This window comes from Chiloscyllium plagiosum, chromosome 7, assembly GCF_004010195.1.
Source record: "Chiloscyllium plagiosum isolate BGI_BamShark_2017 chromosome 7, ASM401019v2, whole genome shotgun sequence".
Classification (NCBI taxonomy): domain Eukaryota; kingdom Metazoa; phylum Chordata; class Chondrichthyes; order Orectolobiformes; family Hemiscylliidae; genus Chiloscyllium; species Chiloscyllium plagiosum.
Window position 1 is genome coordinate 12830789 of NC_057716.1, and position 21278 is coordinate 12852066.

At 40.3% G+C, this 21278-nt stretch overlaps 1 protein-coding gene across 1 annotated transcript; it reads left to right on the forward strand.

Annotated features, from left to right (window-relative positions):
- The first annotated feature begins 6 nt into the window (after positions 1-6).
- Positions 7-21278, forward strand: LOC122551334 (collagen alpha-3(VI) chain). The gene is made up of 6 exons (XM_043693061.1): positions 7-247; positions 3612-4217; positions 6352-6954; positions 9181-9765; positions 17774-18358; positions 20835-21278. The coding sequence occupies exons 1-5, from the start codon at positions 19-21 to the stop codon at positions 18355-18357; spliced, it is 2607 nt and encodes an 868-aa protein (XP_043548996.1). The 5' UTR covers positions 7-18; the 3' UTR covers position 18358; positions 20835-21278.

The window sequence follows — 21278 nt, forward strand, 5'->3', positions numbered from 1 at the left end:
GGAAAATCGAGTAATGACATGAAGCAGTCTTCAGATGCCCTGTTAAAAGCCGGTGTTACAACATTAGTCATCGGAACAGAGAATATGATAAGTCAGCTGCAAGAGGTTAGTTCCGACCCTAGTTTAGCTTTTGGTGTGAAAGAGTTCCGTTTTCTTCCAGAGATACAACAAGATGTACTATCACCTTTGTTAACACTGACTGGTGTCAGGAAGACTTCTGAATCACCAACAGTTCGAACCACCAAAGGTAACTCCATTTTGCGTAAGCACGCTTTGTCTAAATTATCTTATGCCATAATAAATTTATCAGATAACCTTGGCTTTAGCAGTCTTCTCTCCTCTCTGATTACTCTAACATTGAATATATTTAATTTTGGGCACACGCTTAAAAGGCAATGTTTATTTTTTGGAAACTCTGTTCTAGGCTTGTCACAAGACTGATATTAAAGCATCTTTTTCTCTAAAATATGCAGAAGAACTCACATAGTTTTAGGCCATACTATGACGTTTGGCTTCAAGACATACTCGCTGACAGGTCAAAACCAAGAACAGTATACATTTTCAGACTAAGTGATACTATTTATTTTGCACAAACATCTATATTTTAGGTGTGATGAAGACCATGTGCTCTTAAGAGTCTCATTTTAGAGTGTAGTGTAATGCAGCAGTATATGAACTCCGCCCATGCTATGCTGCTCAGTGAGGTGCAATACTGTGACATCACCAAAAGGATATTCAAATATCTTGAAGCTCTTACACACAGGAACAAATTACAAAATGCACGAGTGGTTGTCTAACTGCAGACACACAAGAGTTTGTTTTTAAAACTAGTTTTCAATCTTCACTGCTCTCCTGAAGGTGAAGGAGATATTCTTGGTGTTTGTTTGTTTGTGTAAAATGGGTGAGGGAGAATTGTTTTAGCTCTTACTTGATTTATATTTCCAGTGAAGGCAGTCTATCCCATGATTTGCTGTCACCCATTTCTCACCAGCCTGCAAGGTCCTGCAGGGTTTTATTGAGTCCCTGTCTGACCTGTGAAATACTATGATGAAAGATACGAGTCTGATTAGGCACTGCCAGAAGGCTGTATAACTGGTGAAAGCATCAAAGGACAGCCTATTCCTTTTTGTCATTGGATCCTCACGTAGATGTACATTCTATTATAAGGCGCTCCATAGTGATCCAGAGCAGGACTTGTGGTTACTTTATCACAGCTTTAACCTAGCGTTACTAAGGTCAGTTCTAGGGAGCCATAACTGTATTGGCTGAGGTCAACTAATCCAATACAGATGAGATCAGATTCTACACTATGAAGAGCTTCCCAACCAGACCCAACCCCCTACCCTATCCCTGTAACCCTGTATTTATCATGGCTAATTCGCCTAACCTACATTTCACTGAACACTATGAGCAATTTATCATTGCTAACTCGACTAACTTGCACATCTTCAAACTGTGGAAGGAAACTGGAGAACCTGGCAGAATCTCATGCTGAAACAGACAGAATGTGCAAACTCTGCATTGACAGTCACTGAAGATGGAATCAAACCTGTGTCTCTGTGAGGTATCAGTGCTAACCATTCAGTCACCATGCTGCCCAATTAGAATGGAAGTCATTGGAATGGATAAAAGATTTTGAAAATGATAAATCAGGACAATTTCAGCGCAATCTATTTAGATTCTCCCTATATGGTAGTCTTGTTCCTATTTCAGGGATTGATAATATATGATGTCCTTCTGATCAAATGACTTGTGTTTCATAAATTTGATCTGCAAATTGTTTTGAAAAAGGATACATATGAAGCAGTTGAATTTGATGTAATCAATTATGTAAATATAGAATCCCTACAGTGTGGAATCAGGCCATTTGGCCAACAAGTCCACACCGACCCTCCAAAGAGTAACCCACCCAGATCCATTCCCTTACCCTATTACTCTACTTTTATCCCTGACTAACACACTTAACCTTCACATCCCTGAACACCATGGTAATTTAGCATGGCCAATTCACCTAACTTGTACAGCTTCGGATTGTGGGAGAAAACTGAAGCACCTGGAGGAAACTCATGCAGACATAATCTAGACTCTAATGTAGTGTTTTCCAAAAGAAATTGATGATGACCCATATCTTGGTACCATGTTACCATCTTAGCCACAAGCGCAAATTTTAATGAGAAAACATCCTGGATACATTTGCGTAATAGCATTAAATACTGCTATTGTGTGCATCATTTAATAAACACTAACAGCATTCAATAATCAAGAAAAATTGAAGCGCTCACAATGATCAAAAATTATGAAGTCAATCTGCTTTTAATCTTACACATTTAGCCAACAAAACTACAAAAAATGTTAAACTATGACATGCACATCTTGTGTAAATGATCATTGAGATCACATGGTCATTGTCCATGTCTATTTTTTAATTTTTATTCACTAACCAGTAATACAATTAGTTACATCTGGATTCTCAATTAGCCCAACACAGCTGCTGGCAAATATATTGAAGAACAATGGCCTCGTTCAGGAAGTGTCTTTCACTTCATTTCTACTCTTGTTCTTTTTCATACAAGCTTTGTAACCATCATCCAAACATTTCTCCATTGAATGGTGATACACAAATTCGATCTAGGGCACACACATCGGCAGTAATGTTTACACCTGGTTTCAGCTCTGATTTTATGAGCTGAATGGCAGTACTGGTTTGCTGGACCGAATGGCCTACCCTGGCCCTAATTCATATGTTGCTATGCTCTTTTATTCCAACCCATTTCATATGGAGAAGGCAAACTTAAAAATGTCTCCAAAGTCTCCCACCCCAAGAATAATAGGTTTTGGGAAAGACTATTATCCCTGAAAAGAAATAATGTTATTTCTTCCATAAATGAAAGAAAAGAGATATATCTTTGCGGGGGGAGACCACTCATTTTGGCCTGCTTACTGATGATCATCAAATCAAAAAGTAAAGAAATAGGTATCCTTTTTCACAGATTATTCCACTTTGAACACCTGCTTGTGCCTCCATCTATATTTCTTTTTCCCACTCTGTACAGATTGTGACAATTTATACTTTCTGCCTCAAATGACTTTCATAGCAACGTAGTCTCTCGTAGAATCATTGTCAGGAGAACAAGCCATGGTTATGAGTTATGCAGCTCATCGTGTACTTTTGGTATGCAGGACTTAGACTAGAACAAAATGGGTGAGATTGTGTCAAGCAGCAGTGGTTCCTCAGACAATTGCAGCCAAACCCTGCCTAAGATGCTCGGAGAAAGTGAGGACAGCAGATGCTGGAGATTAGAATCGAGATTGTGGTGCTGGAAAAGCAGAACAGGTCAGGCAGCATATGAGGAGCAGGAGAATCAACATTTCGGGCAAAAGCCCTTCATCAGGCCTAAGATGCTACCTAGTTTTACTGACAATAAGAATTCAGAACAATTAAAAGACTTTGTTTAACTGTTAACAAGGCACATAACTGTTCAGATACAAATCTAATACTTTGACTTCAAAAAATAATACAACTTTAATAATCGAATCACTGAATAATCAAGTTGTGCATTTGATTTACAGAAATTAAATATTTGCGTGTATTTTCTGCTTATTTGCAACAGAAGCAGACAAAAAAGATATTGTGTTCTTAATTGATGGATCTTTTCATGTTGGAGATACAAATCTGCCAGCTATTCGTGACTTCATCTCAAGAATTATTGAGACCCTTGATATTGGAAGTGATCGTGTGCGAGTAGGCCTAGTACAGTACAGTGATATTGCAAAACCCGAATTTCTTCTAAATGCTTATTCATCAAAAGATGAACTTCTCTTTGAGTTAAACAGACTCAGACTGAGAGGTGGCACTGTGCTTAACACTGGAGCAGCACTGGAGTATGTCCTTAAGTTCATTTTTACCAAATATTCAGGAAGCAGGAAAGAGGAAGGTGTTCCGCAGTTTCTGATTCTTGTCACTGGTGGAAGATCAAGAGATGATATTAAAAAACCAGCAGAAGCCCTGTTACGATCTGGTGTGATGACGATAGTCGTTGGAGCTGAGAATGCCATAGAGCAGCAGCTACAACAAATTGCTTTGGACCCCAGCTTGGTTTACACAGTGGATGAATTTCCTTCTCTTCCAAAGATCCAACAGCAAGTGCTGTTACCATTGTCAACCCTAACTGGTGTGAAGATAGTGTCTGAAATGCCAACAATGAAGAGTATCAAAGGTATCTGCATTTTAATCTTTGTGGTTTGATGGAAATGCTTGCAATGCTCTAACTTGATAGAAATTATTTGGTTGTTAATATCTTCTCAGCTCCCAACAACAATATTATATCACTCACCCATCCACAAAATATATATAATTTTGTTGAGAGGGGTCTTGAAAACTGAACACGGTCTCACGTCATGGTCCTTGCAAAACTGCACAGGAAAGGCAAATTACAAATGTCATCGGTTGGGGATTTTATACAACAGTTGTTTATTAAATTTGCTCAATGTTCTCCTCATCAGTCTTGTAGATGGCCAGGCAGATTGAGTGATAGTGAGTTTCTCAGTACAATCAATGGGCTGTGGTAAGCTTCTGTACTCTGAGAGTGAACACATTGTGAAAGTATTTTGTGCATTTTGTCACATTGCAAAGTGGCTGCTGTAATGATTAGGAGGTAACCAGACAGCAGTAGCTCATTCAGAGCTGCAGTTTCCATGTTATTTCTTAATGGTGCAGAGTACAACAGGTCACCATCTTCAGATCCAATGGCCTGCTTCATGATCATCCTCGTGAGAGGTGGCTTTGATTGAACCCATGTTCTGCTATTGCAGGGGCATATTATGTTTCATTAGTAATCCCTTCACATCCCTCAGCCTCAAAAAGCCAGTCACCAAGTTTGCTGGTGACATGAGAAGATCCAGCACTTTTGACTGCTGCAGAATGAAGGCACCATGACAGATGCCAGGGTAGGTGTGCACGCAGATATTGAACATGCTTGCTATGGTCACGGACCAACTGAATGTTTAGAAAATGGGAGGCCATCTTAGTGAAAAGTCTCCCTGGAGATTAAGACAATTAGGATCTGCTGCCAATTCCCAGAAGTTCAAAGCCACAGTGACTTACATGGCTACTGGTTGAGGATGGAACTGTTTCTCATGAGGGCACCATCCACGTAGAGAGCTGCAGCTCCTTGAGTCACTGACTTATCAATGTTCCTTCATCTTTGGTGGTACATGTGATGCTGAGGCAATGGCCTTCATTGCCTTCCTGCCCATTGGTACTCTCCTCTGCCTTCCTCATGCCCTGGTACTGGGGACACTGACCCGGACTGGAATTGCAGCCTAATTCCATCTAGCTTATTCCGATCTCCAGCTGTTGCCTTGCTTACGATCAGCTGTACTTGACATATTTCTCAGATGCCCCTCTTATGGACCTGGCATCTCTGCAGCTTCACAAATTCCTCATCCACCCCTCCCATCGAAAACTTACGGACTGCTTGATCTCAGCACTTCTCTCCTACAATAGCACACGTGGCGATGGATGAGTTATAATTTCCATTGTTGTGATTGGAAACCAGTGCTAGAGTTACTCAGTTTGCAGCAGTATTGGCTGATACTTTTGATATTATCGAAATGTTTAGTAGAGTGACGGGGAAGACATGTTTCCCTTTGCAGAGTCACTTACCGGGATGGGTGGTGCACAGGTTCAGGGTGGCTGGAATATAGATTACAGGGTACGTGTAGAAATGCTCTTTCACCCAGAAGATGATGGTTATCTGGGGTTCATTGCCTGGATTGATGGTTGAGGTGGAAACCCTCACTCATTTAAAGAATTCCTGTTTTCACAGGTAAAGTGCTGTAAGAAGCAAGCCTACAGGAAGGCTCTGGAAGGTGGGATAAGAATAGGGGGCTAACGTTTGTTTCTTTTGCAGTTGGCACACCATGTCCCATGACCTCACTACGGTTTGACCTGAGATCTTTCAGCCTTGCTTACGTTTCAGAGTGTGACCTTTTGCCCAAGGCACACAACCTAAAAGAATATCCATTCATAAGTTGTTATGACCACATAAGGCATTCAGTGTGGAAACAGGCTATTTGGCCCAACAAGTCCATACCAACCCTCTGAAGAGTAACCTGCCCAAGTGCAGTTTCCAGGAGCAATTTTGAAGAATTTCGCGCTCAATTTCAAAAGCTAATTAACATTCTCTATAAAATTTTATAATCACACTGTGGTGATAATTTAAAGGGCATGAATACAAAATTAGGAGAGGAAAGGAAGCGATGGAATAGATAAACAATGAATGTATTTGTTTCAGAAGTGCCTTTTAAAGAGACATGCTAACTCAAAACTGTTGGCTGTTGTTTTGGCAGATATAACTGATAACCAGAATCGGGACATTGTGTTCCTGATTGACGGCTCAACCAAAGCTGGTTCATCATTTCATTCAGTGCGCGAATTTCTCAAAGGCATGATTGAACACCTCAATGTTGGGTTGAACAGGAATCGCGTTGCAGTAATACAGTACAGCAAGGACCCAAAAGTTGAATTTCTTTTGAACACCTATTCAAGTAAAGATGATATTTTAGATGCAGTGGACAAGCTGAAGCCTATGGGCGGAAGGATGCTGAATACCGGGGCTGCACTGAACTATGTCATCAGCAACGTCTTCACAACGGCAGCAGGCAGTCGGCGAGATGCTAATATGCCGCAGCTTCTGGTGCTTCTCATTTCTGGAAAGTCGAGTGACAATGTTAAAGAGGCAGCAGGAGCATTAAAAAGAGCTGCAATAGTGACATTTGTTATTGGGGCCATGGAGGCAGATGGCAAAGAAACACACGAGATTGCATATTCTACTAATTTACTGTTTGCTGTTCACAACTTCCAGTCTCTTCCAGATATCCAGGATCAGCTGCTGCAGCCCCTAAAAACACTGATCGTCGAAATTATTAAAATGCCGACCAGTGTCACTGAAGGTACTTGGGTTGGAATAATGCGCTTATGTAGCTTTCAGTGTTAAGTAGGTGAAGTAATGGAAGCAATTTGATGACTCAGCCAGTCAGGTCACAGCATACAGAGCAGGAAGGTTGCAGGTTTGGGTTAGTCGCTCTCAGCTAATGAAGGATACGAGTGTACTCACTCCAGTTGTTATCCCTAACTGATCATGGATAGTGTCACCCATTGAGGACAACTCACCTATGAAATATGGCCTTTTTATTCACTATCATGTTTAATTGTTCACTGTTGATTCTTCTTGGGATTGCTGGCTAAGTGAATATTAATTACATCACTAATATTGCCCTGGAGAGGTGCCTTCTTTAACAGCTACAGTCTGTTGGGGGGAGGGCTATATGGATAAGGTGGCAAGGGGCACAGCAGAATGCTAGAGAGTTTATCTGGGACTCAGTTCAGCCTTTCGTTAAATGCCTTGGGTAGTGAGATGTGTCCTAACCTTTGCAAGCAAACATGATTCAGAAAGATTTGGGAAACACTCTTAGCATCAAGTCCCTGAAATTGAAGGAACAAAAGTAATTGCTGAAATAAATATTAAAAATTACTGAGAGTGGAAGGGAACAGAATCATATAAGAGAGGGAAGAAATATTCAAGCATGGAGAAAGAATGGTAAATGCTCAGAAAAAGGTAGAAAAGAAGAAATTATAATTATCATCAGAAAATAAAAGAAAAACACAGAAAAAGGTTTGGAAATAATACTGGGATTTGTTCCACAAGACAGGCAGAATGACAACGAGCAAGAGAACAATAAGGTAAAAATTAGTGCAAAGAAGATAAACTGATATTGAGTAATGGAGTGAGATGCAAGTCTCGAGAGTGGAGATGAGGAAAATACCAATGAAGAAAGGGAGTGAGAATGGAGACATGTTTTATTGCAGTCTGAGAAATTATTTCATGGAGGTCCACAAAACATAATTAAAACGCTACATTGCTATATTTCTTTAAATGTTGATGGGCACGAAGATATCTGAGAATACTTGGGTGGTTTAGATCTAAGAAATGCTGCAGTGAATGTACAGGGGGATTATTATAGCAGTGCTTTGGTCTAAGGCGGAGGGAGTAAAGATGGTAGTGAATGTTGTTGAGGAACAATGAATAGAGACCCTTTGGAGGGTGTGGGTCTGTGAGATTGAAGTGAAGGGGCTGAGGAGAGATCCCTCTAAAAGGGAATAGAGAAGGTGAAGGTATCTCTGGAATAGTAGACAGAGGTTCATCTGAAAACAGTGTTGTGAGTAAAATGAAAAGGGCAGGATTTATACAGTTAATAGTAGGACCCTGGGTAGGTCGAACAGAGAGACCTATGGGTTCAGATACATAGTTCTTTGAAAATAGTGTCACAGGTAGACAGGGGAGTTAAGAAAGCATTCAACATGCTTGCCTTCATTGCTCAGAGCTTTGAGCATAGGAATTGGGACGTCATGTTGAGATTGTACAGGATTGTACAGTACTTTTGGAGTACTGTGTACAGTTTTGGTCACCCTCCTAAAAGAAAGATATTATTAAATTGGAGCGGGTTCACAAAAGATTTACCAGGATATGCAGAGTCTGGAGAGTTTGAGTTAAAAGGAGAGGCTGGATAGGCTGGGACTTTTTCACTGAAGCATAGGAGGTTGAGGGGTCACCTTATTGAGGTTTGTAAAATCACGAGGAGCATTGATAAGGTGAATAGCAAAGTCTTTTCCTTGGGTGGGGGAATTCAAAACTAGAAGGCATATTTTTAAAGTGAGAGGAGAAAGATTTGAAGGGCACTTGAGGGGCAACCTTATCACACAGAGGCTGGTTCTTATGTGGAATGAACTGCTAGAGGAAGTGTTAGATGCAGGTACAGTTAGAACATTTAAAATACATTAGGACAGGTATGTGAGTAGGAAAGGTTTGGAGAGATATGGACCAAATGCAGGCAATTGGGATTAGATTAGTTTGGGAAACTTGGTCAGCATGGACAAATTGGACCGAAGGGTCTGTTTCTGTGCTGTATGACTCTATGACTGCAAGTGAAAATGGAAACATGAAGAAGAATGAGATTTCAGGAATCTCTTTGCTGACTGGAAGCTAATGAAAGAAATACATTTGGACCTTCGTTGGTCGACATTATTAAGCAGGATAATTAACATCAAGAAAATGCACAGGTACTTATAATATTCACAAGATAACCTTGGTGATAATTATTCTTTCTTATTTATTACAGGTGACAAGAGAGATATTGTGTTCTTAGTTGATGGCTCTTACAATGTGGGAACTTTCTTTTATTTGATTCGGGATCTTATTATTAACTTAATTCCCAACTTTAATATTGCAAAAGACAAAGATCAAATTTCAGTGGTGCAATACAGTGACGATGCAAGGATTGAGTTTCCATTAAATGCTTACACAAACAAAGAATTGGTTTTAACTAAAGCCAGACAGCTTCGGCTTAAAGGCGGAAGAACTCTCAGGACTGGGTCTGCTCTAGACTTTGTCAGAACGAATGTCTTCAGTAGTTCTGGTGGGGGCAGGCACCATTTAGGGATTTCCCAAATCCTGGTGCTCATTACTTCTGGAAAGTCACTGGATGATGTGAAACAGCCAACAGAGAAGCTGAAGCAAGCTGGTGTTGTGCCATTTGTTGTTGGCATTGGGAATGTAGACAAACAAGAACTACATCAAATTGCATATTCACCCAACCTGGTTTTTCAAGTGGATGACTACTGGGGTCTTTCAGATCTGGACTTGCACCTGCTCAGCATTTCACAGCATGTAGAAAGTGTCCCTATTCCACCTATTACCAGCGCAGGTAACCAATCACCTTTAGTACTTAGTTTTGTCCATTAGAAAAAGAACTACAAATTAGTTGTTATCTGCTTTGGGTGAATATTGCATTGGAGCAAGGGAAAGGCAACACTTTCTTTGAAGTGAACACTGTAACAGTATACTTGGCACTAACAGGGCAGATATAACTACTTAAGTAGTTTCCATTCCTTCCACTGGGAGCAAAGTGTCACTGGTACAGTGTACTTGGTTGCAGTGATTTTCATCTGGCTGTGAGTGACCTGGGCTCAGTCTCTCTGCAGAAGCCCACAATTTCAGTTTTTGTGTAAGGGGTCAAAACACAATTTACAGCAACTGCAAATTCAGGCTTATTCCAAGTTGTTGACGGCATTCCTTAAATTTCACATCCCTCTCCACTGTATAAATTACACAAATTCACAGCTAAGTACTGCCATATCACAGAAATCTGGTGATTTTTTAAAGATTCTCTTTTGTTGGCATCAGTAAGTGGTGGTAAAACATACATGAGAAAATGAATTAACAGGAGAGATAAAGAAGGACGCAATATTTTCATACATAAATAATAAGACTATCTCAGAGTACTACACAACATTTACAGCACATAAGCAGGACAGTTGGTCAATGTCCATGAAATAATGACAAGAGCAGGCCATTTAGCCTCTCAAATCTGTTCTATCATTCAATGGGAAAATAATTACTTTGTGGCTTAACTCTGCATCATATCCTTTCCCCAAATCTCTTAATACCTGTGGTTACCAGGAAGCTACCAATTTCAGATTTAAAACTAACCAGAAAGCAGCATGAGCTGCCGTTTGTGGAGGAGAGCTCAAAATTTCCACCATCCCATCCCTTGCATGGAGCAGTTCAATCTAATTTTTTTTAGGCTGTATCCATTGTTAGAGAAATTAATTTGTGCAATGTACACTTTTGGCTGACCATAGTCATGTGACTTCTGCCATGACTCATTTAGAGGAGCAGCCATTAAAATATGTCACATGGAACATGATGTCGGAAATGGCCAGCTGAAGTGTTGTGAATTTTGGGAGCTGTAAGAGAGCCAGATACTCGAAGAAGCAGCAGAAGAAAGAGATGGAACAGTAACCTGCAACTTTGATTTATCGGCGTGAGTTGGAATGCCTATGAATTTTCCATTCCTTACTGCTGTAGAAATGAAATGAAAGGTGATATGAAACATACTTGGAATTTATTCCCATCTCAGTGGAAAAACTATGAAGTTACCACAGAAGAAATTAAGTAGCCGGAACAAATAAGAGTGACTCATATAGGATTCTTAAGGGGCTTGACAGGGTAAACAGTGAAGGCATGTTCCGCCTCGGGGGAGGGTCTTGGACTAGAAGGCACATCTCAGAATAAAGGGGTGCCAATAATGGAGATGAGGAGGAATTTCTTCTCTCAGAGGGGTGTGAGTCTTTGGAACTCCTTGCCACAGGAACTCCTTAAAGCTGATCAAGACACTTTCTTGATCAATTGGGGAACCAAAGGTTACATGGAAAAATCAGGAAAATGGAAATGAAGAACGTTGCATCAGCCATGATCCTATTGAATGGAGAAGCAGGTTCAAAGGGCTGAATGGCCTATTCCTGTTCTTATTTCTTGTGGTCTTAGTAATTCAGTTGTCAATGCTAGGAAAGAGTGCTGTAATATGTATTCCATTTGAGGTCTTATTGAGGAGCAGAAAAGCCAGATTGGAGAAAGTTTGGAGCCTTGAAGGAACCCCCTACTAATGTTACTTAAGTGTTCATTGTCAGAACTCAAGGTGAGAGGGAGAATATTGATCAGCATGTGATGGCACTGATATGTCTAGCTATTATATCTGACTTAGAGCATCTGAAAGATGATCGCATCAGAGATTAGATTGTCTTAGACATAAGAACCTTGCCATGAGACCACATCAGCTGAGGACAGAGAAGCACTTTGAAAAAAGATATCAACAAGCTCTAAGGAGGTCAAGAGCATTAATGGGAGAACAGATGATGATTTGCAATGCTGGAATGCATGTTTCTTCAACGTGAATTGGCTCTAACGCCGTTGAAGAATGTAGACCTTCATTTGTAGAATGCCAACTTCCCTTACCTGTATTGGCCATAACGTGATTCCGGTCCCATTAGGTTAAATGGCACAGCTATTACGCATTTTTTTATAATGTGGGATTGCACAGGAACTGAACTATCACATTATCAGAACTGACTGTATGTTGAGGCCAAACAAGACCAAGACATTGGGAAAAAAATATATAGAAGAGGTAACAGACCAGAGTACAAGATGTAAATATTAAATAGGACACCGAACAAAAGAAACAGAAGAAGGCTTATTCAGCAATACTCTAACAGCAAGAACCAGAATCATATTGTACCCAAGTGTTCAGTTAGAAAGAAGCTAAACAAGGCTGTAAAGGTGACTGCTGGAGAGATGTCAGATAATGTCAGATGATTTAGATTAGATTAGATTACATTACAGTGTGGAAACTTGCCCTTCGGCCCAACAAGTCCACACCGACCCGCCGAAGCGAAACCCACCCATACCCCTACATTTGCCCCTTACCTAACACTACAGGCAATTTAGCAAGGCCAATTCACCTGACCTGCACATCTTTGGATTGTGGGAGGAAACCGGAGCAAACCCACGCAGACACGGGGAGAACGTGAAAACTCCACACAGTCAGTCGCCTGAGGCGGGAATTGAACCCGGGTCTCTGGCGCTGCGAGGCAGCAGTGCTAACTACTGTGCCACCGTGCCGATTCTGATAAATCACTCTACCCAATACAACAGATTGGTATCAAGTCTAAAACTGGCTTATCACAATGAGAAAGATAACTGCAGAAAGACAGCATCAAGTAAATGTGAAGTGTCTGATTCATAAGGCAACATGCACTTCACAGATCTCTGTGATTTGGCTCACGATGAACTGAAAATGAAACACTTGTAAGGTAAAGTTAAGGCGATATGATGGAATGATATTCATATCAAAAGGACAAAGGAAGCAAAGAGCTCAATGCAATGGGAAGAATGAAGACCTCCAGTTCCGGATAGTAGACACTAAGCTTTCATCTCCAGGGAAGCAAGTCTAAAGCTGGATTGGTAATACTGCTAGAAAAAAATTGCAGCATTTCACAGGTTCATTAACCGATGAACAGATGCCCAGAGGATTTTTGTTGTTGTGTTGCCATAGTCTTACCAGACCATAGGGACTGCTCTCCCATTCGAGAAAAATGTGATTGGTGACGATTTAACCTGAAGGCCATCAGACTCAGGCGAGGGAAGACAGTGAGAAGGAGAGTCCTTCACGATAACCTCAATGCAGTGATGGGAATTGATCCCAAACTGTTGGCATCACACTGCTCTGTAAACCAACAAGCCAACTGAACTAAACCGATTCACCACCAGAGGATTACCAAGATGTTTTTCCAGGTATTGGATTCATTCATAGTGATTATCATCTCAAAGTGTATGATTTGTGAGGCCAGCTTACCACCTGCTGAGGAGAGTTTCACTTAGCCTCACGTTCAGCCTGTAAAACAAGATAAAGACTGTTAGGGCCTTACCAACCCAACAGGTCCTGAAGAAAGGAAAGAAGGGTAAGAAGGCCAATAATTGTTCATTGAGGAGCTGTCAGCTGGTGACAAGCACATGAAAGTAGAGGAAGCAGCCATTGAGGAATGGCTGAAGAGGAAACATAAGAAAATAAAACAGAACAGGAAGGAAAAAGATGCAGTTGAAGAAATCTGAAGTTACATACTTAGGTCATGTATTGGTAGTGAAAGGACTTTGCCTGGATCCTGGCAAGCTGAGAGCTGTAGTAGTAATGGAGGAAGTGAACAGATGTGTACATTGTACAATTAGTACAATGAATCATTGGGATTGCTCACACATATACCATATTATCAAAATGTGAACTTCTCTGCAAACTCACTACTTAAAATGTGCGGTGGTATTGGGACACCAAACACGAAGCAACGTCCACTTGAATCAAACCAGCAACAACACTGCAACACTTTAAACCACAGAGATATTGAATCTGAAATATGAGTAACTTGCACTGAGTCAAGCACATTATTTTATTTATGGGTTGTGGGCCTTGTTGGCTGGGCCAGCATTTATTGTCCATCCCTAATTGCCCAAAGGACAGTTAAGAGTCAACCACATTGCTCTGGGTCTGGAGATACATTTAGGTCAGATGGGTAAGTCTTCTTCCCTAAAGGATAGTAGTGAAACAGATGTTTTTTTCTTGACAATCAGCAACAATTTCATGGTCATCTTTAGATTCTTAATTCCAAACGTTTTAACTGAATTCAAATTCCATCATTTACCATGGTGGGTCTCAATCATGGGTACCCAAAACATGACCTGGGTTTCTGAATTAATAGTCTAACGATGATACCACTGGGCCATCACCTCCCTTCAACTATGGATGGAGGGGAAGGAGTAGACTTTATGATTAAAGATGCAGAGTACACATTAAACATTTCAACTACAGCTTCTACATCCACACATTCAATATTGATGTAGAAGACTTTTCTGTTCCTTTTTAAGTTACCTGCTAGGCTCCTTCTCACGTTCTCTTTTTGCTTCTGTTATTTATTTTACAACTCCCTGATGAACTTTTTATACTGGGCATATGTCTCAACTGTATCATCACCCTAACATCTACCCTCTTTCTGCTTCATTACTTTCTTCATTCAGGGATTTACACATTTGTTTATCCTACCTTTTTCCCATGTGGAAATCTAACTTGCCTGAACCATATTTTCTTTAAAGGAAGTCCATTGTTCAGTTCCAGTTTGCCTGCCAATCTTTAATTCCAGTTTATTTAGGAATCCATTCTCAAATTCAGTATTTTTACTTTAGTTTGCTCTTCACCTTTTTCCAATGTTAACTTAAATCTTATGGTTATTCTTTCCCAAATGTTTTCGAACTGATATCTGGTACACCTGACACTTTAGAACTAGTTCTAGCAATGTCTCCTTATTTTATTGGAACAGAAACATATTGACTCAGAAACTTCATCTGTACACACTTCTGAATCTCGAATGCTTCCATTACTATCTCAATTCGTCCAAATCAGCATACCTGAAACACCTCATGATCATTCTCCTATAGTTTATGCACCACTTTGTAATTTCCCTGAATATATACTTATTTTTATCTGTCTACATCCACTAGTGCATTGATAACTATATTGTTCCTTCACTCTAACTTGGTAGATTATTCCTTGACTCCACCAGGCCATACTCTTTTTCTAACAATGTAATATTCTCCTTGGGCAGTACAACATCCTCCTTACTCTATCCTTACTTACCTTTCCTGAATAATACAGAGTGTATTTTCACCATGAAGAAGTGCTTCTGCATCCTTCTAAAATGGTTGATGAGCCTGCAATTGACAAGTCATATCCCCAATATGGAACTTTCCATTTTCTCAGGAATGGGAATAGGATTGAGTTGAGATCGACACATGCCACTCACAGAGGCAGATAATCATTTAAATCAAGTGGGATTTTGATAGTCCAGCACTGTGAAATCTGAAGTGTGCAGAATAGATTTTGTAAAAGCAGATCTGAACATTGTGCATTTAGATAGATAGCCAGTATACCCATTTGGAAAGGTTGCATATTCCTCTGGATATGGTCCCAGGATACCTTTGGAGGGCAGGATGTCCAGTAACTTTAGGTGAGGTAGAGTACCCTTAGGAATGGTTAAAGATAGACTTGAATGGGCATAAAAGGTGCATCAACTCATTAACCATCTAATTCATTGGAATTGTCAAAAGTGCTGTCAAAATGTTAAGAGAAATTGTTCAGAGGACCTGCCAGAGTGTCAAGAGGATGTCACGAACACCTCTCAAAAACAACTGTCAAAATGATCTGTCAAAGTAATTAAAAGTCCCTCTTTTTAAACCTTTTGAAAATGTCTGATATGTTGAGAAACATGATTGCTTGGTATTTCATTACATCTATTGACATAAGCCTGATGTTTCATTATTAGATTACTGCTGCATGATTTCACCCATTATCACAATAAGTTATCTGCCATTTCATAGTTTGATAAACAGTTCCAAATGGTTATAGTTCTGTGAAGTGGAACTGTAAAGTAATTCCAATGTACGTTGTTAAAATGGGTGGTACACTTGAATGGAATGATTATTCTGAAAAGGTATTATGTAGCTGAAGGAATGTGAATGCAGTAAGTGGGGTTTTTATAAATATGATTGTTTTATTTTGCAAAATAGTGGAGGCTGGAACAGACATTTTGTAAAACATTTAATAGAACTTTTTCAATCTCAAGAATACAGCACAATGTTGTAGATGCCCAGTATTCTGAAATAAGAACAAAAAAAGCAGGAAAATAACTCAGAAGATCAGGCAACATAGACAGAGAGAGAGAATTAACATTTGAAAGTGATGACCATTCATCAGAACCTTTCAGTGAAACAAAAGATTAAGTCTGACTCTCTCCAAAGATGTTGGATGACCTGCTGAGTTTTCCTAATTCCCTTACGTTCTTATTTATATTATATCATTTCTGTACAGATTTAGAAGTCTGCCTATATATTGAGGTGGTGTGGCAGATGTAAGGTCAAAGTGTAGTGGATGGGGGCCATGAGATAGCTTTAATTAGGCATAGAAACTGTGGAAAGTCAGAGGGTGGATAAAGGGCCAAAAGTTCACATATATATTCCAGAGGTCATGGAGGTTATGTAAAAGATGCAAGGTGGCATGGATTACCTGTGTGAGGTGTACAAAGTTAAAAATCACACAACACCAGGTTATAGTCCAACAGGTTTAATTGGAAGCACACTAGCTTTCGGAGCGCTGCTCCTTCATCAGCGACTCTCTGAAAGCTAGTTGCTTCCAATTAAACCTGTTGGATTATAACCTGGTGTTGTGTGATTTTTAACTTTGTACACCCCAGTCCACCACTGGCAACTCCAAATTATGGGTGAGGTGTGTGGGTGTGTGTTTAGAAAGTGAGGATTGGGTGCTTGGATGCCAAGGCAAGCCCACACCAAGCATCCTCCATTCCTGATCCATAATTGTCCAGCCCAAGTTCCAGTATAGCTCACTCATCTTTCAACCTGGACTGAAAACTAATGTCCGAGTAGCCATTTTTAAAAGTAAGGTAGACGTAGCCCAGAATTCTTCCGATTCTATGTTCCTAACCTGTATCCAGGTCCTTGTATCAAGGGATATTTCATACACAGTCCGACTCACTTTTGAGACAAGTCTCCACTATTACCATGACACTTATCCCTGTACGTGCCTACAACTTACTAACTCTAATTACCACACTTCATGGATTTACATACTTGTGCTGTAAATCTAATTTAGACCATATTCTCTCTTGCATTGACCTCACCTAATATCTTATTGCTAAGATCATATCAAATAGGAACAGGATAGGCCACTCCGCTCCTTGAGCCTGCTCTGCCCCTCACTAGGATCAGGACTAATCTGACATTCCATACGTCTACGTTCCTGCATTTTCCCTGCTGATCAAAAGTCAATCTATCTATTTCAGCCTTAAATATACACAGAATGCCCACTATGTTTTAACCTAGTTCCATCTTCTGCTCACAATCTTTTACGCACCTTGTTTATTCTTTCTGGTGCATCATGGATCCTAGTCTCCCTGCCAAGTTGACTTTAACCTTCCACAACAGCACGCAAAAAACACCCTGTGAGATTATTTGTCCTGGTACTGTCCAGCCTGTCCCATTACCCCCCAAGAACTAATCTTAATGTCCCAAGATTCTAATTCCTCCCTCCTACTCGGTCTGTCTAACCATACATTCAACTTCCCTATTCAACTATTCATTTAATCACTAGTTGAAATAGTGCCTGCTTGGCTAAAGTAAGAAAAAAGAAAAAAGTTTCTCCATCATGATTTTATATATATATATATATATATATATATCTTGCACACATATATGCTTGATTTTGTTTCATTATCACTGCACAAAAATGTTTAGAGGATGACTCAATTTACTTGTTCCAGACAGCGATAAAAGAGATATCGTTTTCCTCATTGACGGTTCTGCTAAAATTGGAAAAGGATTTCCAAACGTTCGTAAGTTTATGATGAGAATGGTGGATAATTTTGATACTGGAGCAGAGAAAGTTCAATTTGCTGCTGTACAGTTCAGTGAGAGTCCAAGGACTGAGTTCTTTCTTAATACCCACTCAACCAAGAAGCAAGTTCTGGCTGCAATTAAGAAACTCAAGCTAAAACGTGGCAAAAAAATCAACATTGGCCGAGCACTGGACCATGTCATAAAGAATGTGTTCACAAGCTCAGCAGGAAGCAGAGTGGATAATGCTATTCCACAGATTCTATTGCTTCTTACTTCGGGAAAATCCCGTGATGATATTTCGCAGCAGGCAGAGAAACTGAGGAAACTGGGAATCGTACTTTTTGCGATTGGCCTGAGGGATGCTGATCGATCAGTGCTTGAGCCGATGGCATATTCTGACAGCTTGGCCTTTCCTGTGAAGAGCTTCCAAGGTTTGCTTAACATTGAGAATCGGATCCAGCAGATAATGAAAACAGTGGCGGTGCAAGTCGTTGAGACGCCTGTCTAAGGTATTTAGACAACATTTTTTTCCTGACTGACCATGGGTAGAATTATTCAGTTGGGTAAGAGGCAAGATAATAGAAAAAAATAAGTGCGCTGACTAATGTTTGAGCTGCTTTGCTTAATGTTCAGATTGGACCGAAGGAGATTTAATTTTACCTGCAGTCTCAGCCATGTTAATACAAGTGCTTTCAGGATCTGTGAATTAGCAACTAAAAAAAAATTTCCCCTGATCACTATCCAATGACTAAAGTAGAAATTACAAAATCATCCCCAACCCTGTTACCTCCAGTCTATAATCGGTTTTGACTCTCTTCTGATTGCATTTAATTTCATTCTCTTCAACCTTTCGGACGTTGTATGCCATCAGTTGTGTTCTGTAGTTTATCATATTAATACCTTAATCTGAAAAACATATTTATTTATATATTGTGAGCTGAGTGGAGTCCAGAACTAGAGGGCATAGGTTTAGGGTGAGAGGGGAAAGATATAAAAGAGACCTAAGGGGCAACTTTTTCATGCAGCGGGTGGTACGTGTATGGAATGAGCTGCCAGGGGATGTGGTGGAGGCTGGTACAATTGCAACATTTAAGAGGCATTTGGATGGGTATATGAATAGGAAGGGTTTGGATGGATACGGGCCGGGTGCTGGCAGGTGGGATTAGATTGGGTTGGGATATCTGGTCGGCATGGACGGGTTGGACCAAAGGGTCTGTATCCATCCTGTACATCTCTATGACTCTATGACTCTATGTAATAACTGAAAAAGAAATCTGCAAGATGTAGCAATATATGTTACAAATAACCAAAAATTAAGTTAGAACTAAAATGTTAGGAATATGAGTGTGTTAAAAGAATGGTTTTTATCGCAGATGCATTGGGTTGTTTGAAACTTCATAAAAGTTACAATCTAATGAGAAATGCACTCATATGTAAATGCTAAAAATAAAACTTTGAGAATGAACAGTTGTGCACTTCATGCCAAATGAATCATATTCCAGTGTTAGCCCGCAACATTTTATTGCCATTGAAACTGTAGGTGAAACAAATGAATGTTAATTAAAGTGTATCAAATTAAATGCAGACATTTCCTTTGCCTAGGTTTCTGTAAAAGGTATTTTATTACTTAAGATCCCCACAAGTTTCAACATGAACAACTATGGGGAAAGACTAGCTATTATGTCTGAACCTTGTCAATCTGAGCTGGTCAGCTAATGCCCTGCTCAGCATTGATTCCTCGAGAGGATCCCAGGCTCTTTTGTCAATTCTCTCACTGAATTCTGCATCAGTTTGGAATGCAGGATGAAAAGCTTGAAACTGCTACTCCTGGGAGTGCAGAGTTAGCACATCTGTGACGTTTTAGATTTAGGTTGCTTTTGATTGTTGTAGGCATACCCTGCACTATTGAAGAAAATAGCCAATGTCTTTATTGGGGGGGGGGGGGGGGCTCCCTATATTTTCTCTTCCTCTCTCACTTGCCCATGAAAGAAAACATGTTGGAAGCAGGGCACCAGAACCGAACTAGTGTTTCAGTGGTGTACTTTTCAGCAATCTTTTTGTGTTCTCATCAATAGCTGCACTCGAAACATAAAAACGGGTTTTATTCCTTTGTGAATAACAATGATCTACTCTGTATTTCCAACATATTCTGTGTTTATTTTAAAAATTCCACCATTTTTCATGACATTTTCAACATAGTGGGCGGCACGGTGGCACAGTGGTTAGCACTGCTGCCTCGCAGCGCCAGAGACCCGGGTTCAATTCCCGCCTCAGGCGACTGACTGTGTGGAGTTTGCACATTCTCCCCATGTCTGCGTGGGTTTCCTCCGGGTGCTCCGGTTTCCTCCCACACTCCAAAGATGTGCAAGTCAGGTGAATTGGCCATGCTAAATTGCCCGTAGTGTTAGGTAAAGGGGTAAATGTAGGGGTATGGGTGGGTTACGCTTCGGCGGGTCGGTGTGGACTTGTTGGGCCGAAGGGCCTGTTTCCACACTGTAAGTAATCTAATCCAGGTGGCACAGTGGCTCGGGTGGATTGGGGGCGGAGTGCAGCACAGTGGTTCAGTGGTTAGCACTGCTGCCTCACAGCGCCCAGGGACCTGGGCTCAATTCTCGTCCCCCCCACCAACTGTGCGGGTTTCCTCTGGGTGCTCTGGTTTCCTCCCACAGTCCAAAGATGTGCAGATTAGGTGGCTTGGACATACTAAATTGTCCCAGGGATCTGCAGACTAAATGGGTTAGCCATCGGGAATGTAAGGATGAGGTGGGTCTGTTCTTCAGTGGGTCAGTCTGGACTTGATGGGCTGAATGGCTTCTATACTGTAGGGGTTCTATGATCCCACCACACCTCTGGTTATTGGATTGGTAAATATGCTGTGAGCTGAATCCTGACTGGGCAGTAAAATATCTACCACTTTAAACACAGTCTCCAGCACTGCTAATTAGTACCTTATAAATGAACTAATTCCTTTTCTTTCTTCCACAGATTACTAGCTAACATTGCAGACAGATGTGCCTGTGGATTTATTGCCTTGTAATTTTCAAGCTCTGAGCACATCTTGTAACTCTAGCAATAGAAAAAAGATCCAGGAGTACTGAATTAATTAATGATTCAAACAGGAAGTCGAGCAACAGGATTATCTTCACTTTAAACCACCACTTTGATAACTCCTAGTAACTGCTGTAGTTATTGTAAAATTATATCATGATTAGCAGTTTATCTTATACAACTATGTACACTTATTAAAACATTGGAGTGCATGACATGTGTTGCATGGTACCAAGTGGTTTCAATATGCACATAAATGTAAGGAACATGTACTGTGCTAAATTAATCCCATTCTGAGTGATTAAGCATTTTGCTTTTGTTCAAGTGTATTAGTTTATGAACATTCTTGTTGGTTACTTAAATAAAAAAAGTGAAACATAA

Excerpts from the sequence above, each read along its gene's own strand:
- LOC122551334 (XM_043693061.1), top strand. The coding sequence starts at position 19 with ATGAAGCAGTCTTCAGATGCCCTGTTAAAAGCCGGTGTTACAACATTA. Across the intron at positions 248-3,611 it reads AACAGTTCGAACCACCAAAG|AAGCAGACAAAAAAGATATT; the intron begins GTAACTCCATTT and ends TATTTGCAACAG. Across the intron at positions 4,218-6,351 it reads AACAATGAAGAGTATCAAAG|ATATAACTGATAACCAGAAT; the intron begins GTATCTGCATTT and ends TTGTTTTGGCAG.